The following is a 3,067-nucleotide window of genomic DNA, read 5'->3' as shown; positions in this document are numbered from 1 at the left end:
TAAAAAAAGATTTAAAAATATTTCTCCAGAACAGCTTTAAAATTAAAGAAATATATAAAGTTCCAATCCCAAAATCTTAACACTTTTACAATTATTTTTGGACTTATTTATTTATTTTATGTAATACTAAAACTCCAAACTGATCCTCACAAATAGTTTATGGTTTCATTTATTTTATTACGCCCCTTAGAATTGAGTACATAAAATTAAAAATATAAAAATATAAAAATATATTTGTTTAAAAATCAACATTTTATTTTCTTAAATGAACTAAAAATTAAAAAAAAGAATTTTAAAAACAAAATATAGAATAATTAGCAAGAGTACTAAAAATTCATTGTAAAGAAAACCAAAAAATTAGAAACATTATTTATTAAAATAAGTTAAACATAAACTTTCACACTTGTGTCAAATAGGCAATTCAACCTAAAAAAGTATCTTATTCATCAATGAATTTTTAATTTTGTGTCTAATAAATTCTTACACTTTCGATTTTATGTTTAATGAATTTTTACGCTTTCAATTTAGCATCTAATGAGCCATTAACTATTTGACAATGTTTAAAATTAATAAATTTATTAGATGCAAAATTGAAAATTTATGAAAAAAAAGAGAAATTTTCACGTATAGAAAAAATGTCAAACTATTTACACCAATAGACCTCTATCAACGTCTATCACATGATATTATTGATAGACTGTTTCTATCACTAATAAAACGCTAATAGACTTCTATCAGCCTCTATTAAGATTAAATTTTGCCATTTTAGTGTCACTATTTTTCCTTATTTTTCTAGAAAATATTCCTCTACAAAATAATTAGTAGTAAGATTAAAAAAAAAAAGTACCTTGGAAAGAAGAATTCTTGCTCCAACATGCTTGTTATCCCAACCAAAAGCATTGTCAAACTCAACACCTCCAAGATTCTGCCCATTCTCTTGAATATAATTCAAGTAGCTACCATTCTTTGTAGCTCTATATAGCCAAGCAGCACCCCACAATAGCTCATCCTGCCATTAATTCTCAAACCAAATTAATATTAAAATCATCCAATCTTCAGCTTCTTCAACAATTTCAATTATTCCATGGTCAAATATGGTGAAAAGGAAATTACTTGATAACCAGAGAAAGAGCAGTAAAAAGGGCAGACATAATTCTTCAGTCCATTGTTGTAGGATCCTCTGTACTTATCAGCAAATTCAAATACCTAATTCCCCAAAACAAAACCCAATTCAGATTTGAGAAGCAAAATATTAAGTTTGTTTAATATTTGTTTCTCCATTTCTCATTTCTTGTTTTCAATTTTTGTGGAACGTGTTTGTTTGTATTAGATGACATAATATTAAATTTGTATTCATCTATCAACTATTTTTTTGGTCAATCGGAGATTTAACATGATATTAGAGTAGGTAATCCAAAAGGTCTTGTGTTCAAACCCTAAAATATTCAATATAATATTAAATTTGCCTTTACTTATTAACTTAACCTTTTGGATTAATTGGTGATTTAACAATTCAATAATTACTCTTTGTTTCTCAGTTTTTTTGGTTGAAAAAAATAATGTTTTTATTTTTTTCTCCTCAAAGTTTTACCCTTATAGCTCTTTTGATTAAGATGTTGGAGTAGGTGGGATCAGATCTTTTGAAGACTAACGAAGCAGAAGCAAGAGCAGCTGCAGTTTCAGCTGCTACTTCAGAACCAGGGGTGTTCTTGTCTATTTTCAATACAGTTCTTGGAGTGTCCATGTCTTCTGGCCTCTCCCAACAAGCATGGTCCTTATTGGCATCACCCACCTACAAAACCACCGAACCAATTCTTTTATATATCTCTACAATGATATGATATTATACAAGTTTATTTTAAAATTATTGATTTCATGATATATTCTTAACTATTACAATAAAGGATCTTTCTGATTAATCCTATATAATATAAAATGATCATGTTGTCATAATGGAAAAATGAGAACATGTTTGGAAGTGCTTTTGAAGTGTATTTTAAAGTTTGTTTGGATTATTATTTTGCAAGTGAAAAAAAAATTTCTTAAAATATATTTTCTTTTTAAATCTTTTTCTTTTTTTATTTTTGCATAAATATTGTTTAGAATTAGAACACTTAAGTTCATTTACATTTTCTCGAAAATGTTTCTATGCATCAAATTTGTTTGGTTGAATGCTTCAATAAATGTCAAATTACCATATTTGTACTCACAATACTATGATTGGCCAACGGGTGGCATCGATGGAAAAGTGAAGGTATAGTGCAAGGATATTTTAGTCATTTTAATATATCATGAAATTTTGAAAGAAATTTTCAAAAGACAATAATTAGGCGTAGACTAACTAAACCTAACTCTATTCTCTCCCCTTTCTTACGCACTAAAAGTAAAAATAGAAAAAACCAATTAAACTTTTTTGTAAAATTTTTTACCGCATGACACATTTTTATTGAGTATTGTCAGAGTTGCACAAAAGATAGATGTACCACCAAATTTTTTTAATCACACTCGGAAACCTTGTTTGAGAATTTGGGTTAAAATGTTTCACACTTTATTTTTCCAAAATCAAAATATTAAGAATAAAGAAGTATTTGAAAGGAGAAAATGAAGTGAGACCTGAACAAAAATGGTGTCAGGAAGAGCAGTGGATTTGAGGAGATAATCAGTGGCCCAACGAATGGCTTCTTTAGAATTATTGAGCTCATTTTTCATTACTCCGCCAAACTCAATAACACTCCATGAAAGCATAGTGGTGGTGAAAGCCATAGGAAACCCAAACTTCACATTATCCCCAGCATCATAGTACCCACCAACCAAATCAACCTACACCATTTTCCATCAATTCCATCACTTAGCTAATGAATAACACAACGTAATCGATTTAAGCTTTTGAGTTTAGTAGTGAATTGACTTACATTCATCGTTGAGCCGTCGCGTAAACCAGAGTCTTTCCTCCAAGTCATCTTTTGATTTGGAGGAAGCTTCCCGGACCTTTGGCCTTGGAAGAAGAGGATCGATTTGGCAAGAGCGTCTCTATAGTTATGAGGGGTAAAATGAGGGCGGCGATGGT

General features: G+C 29.5%; 1 protein-coding gene across 1 annotated transcript; it reads right to left on the bottom strand.

Annotated features, from left to right (window-relative positions):
• Positions 1-769: 769 nt before the first annotated feature.
• On the bottom strand, positions 770-3,059 carry LOC150030905 (endoglucanase 17-like). Its single transcript, XM_090309378.1, has 5 exons — positions 2,913-3,059; positions 2,614-2,820; positions 1,592-1,792; positions 1,114-1,206; positions 770-1,009 (listed from the first exon to the last, which is right to left on the bottom strand). Exons 1-5 carry the CDS (start codon positions 2,958-2,960, stop codon positions 785-787), a joined length of 774 nt encoding a protein of 257 aa, XP_090165504.1. The 5' UTR covers positions 2,961-3,059; the 3' UTR covers positions 770-784.
• Between the last annotated feature and the right edge of the window lie 8 nt (positions 3,060-3,067).

The sequence above is a fragment of the Benincasa hispida genome, unplaced genomic scaffold (genome assembly GCF_027475165.1).
Source record: "Benincasa hispida cultivar pf3 unplaced genomic scaffold, pf3_genome.v1.1 HicScf1593, whole genome shotgun sequence".
NCBI lineage: Eukaryota > Viridiplantae > Streptophyta > Magnoliopsida > Cucurbitales > Cucurbitaceae > Benincasa > Benincasa hispida.
This window is presented reverse-complemented; position numbering and strand designations above follow the sequence as displayed.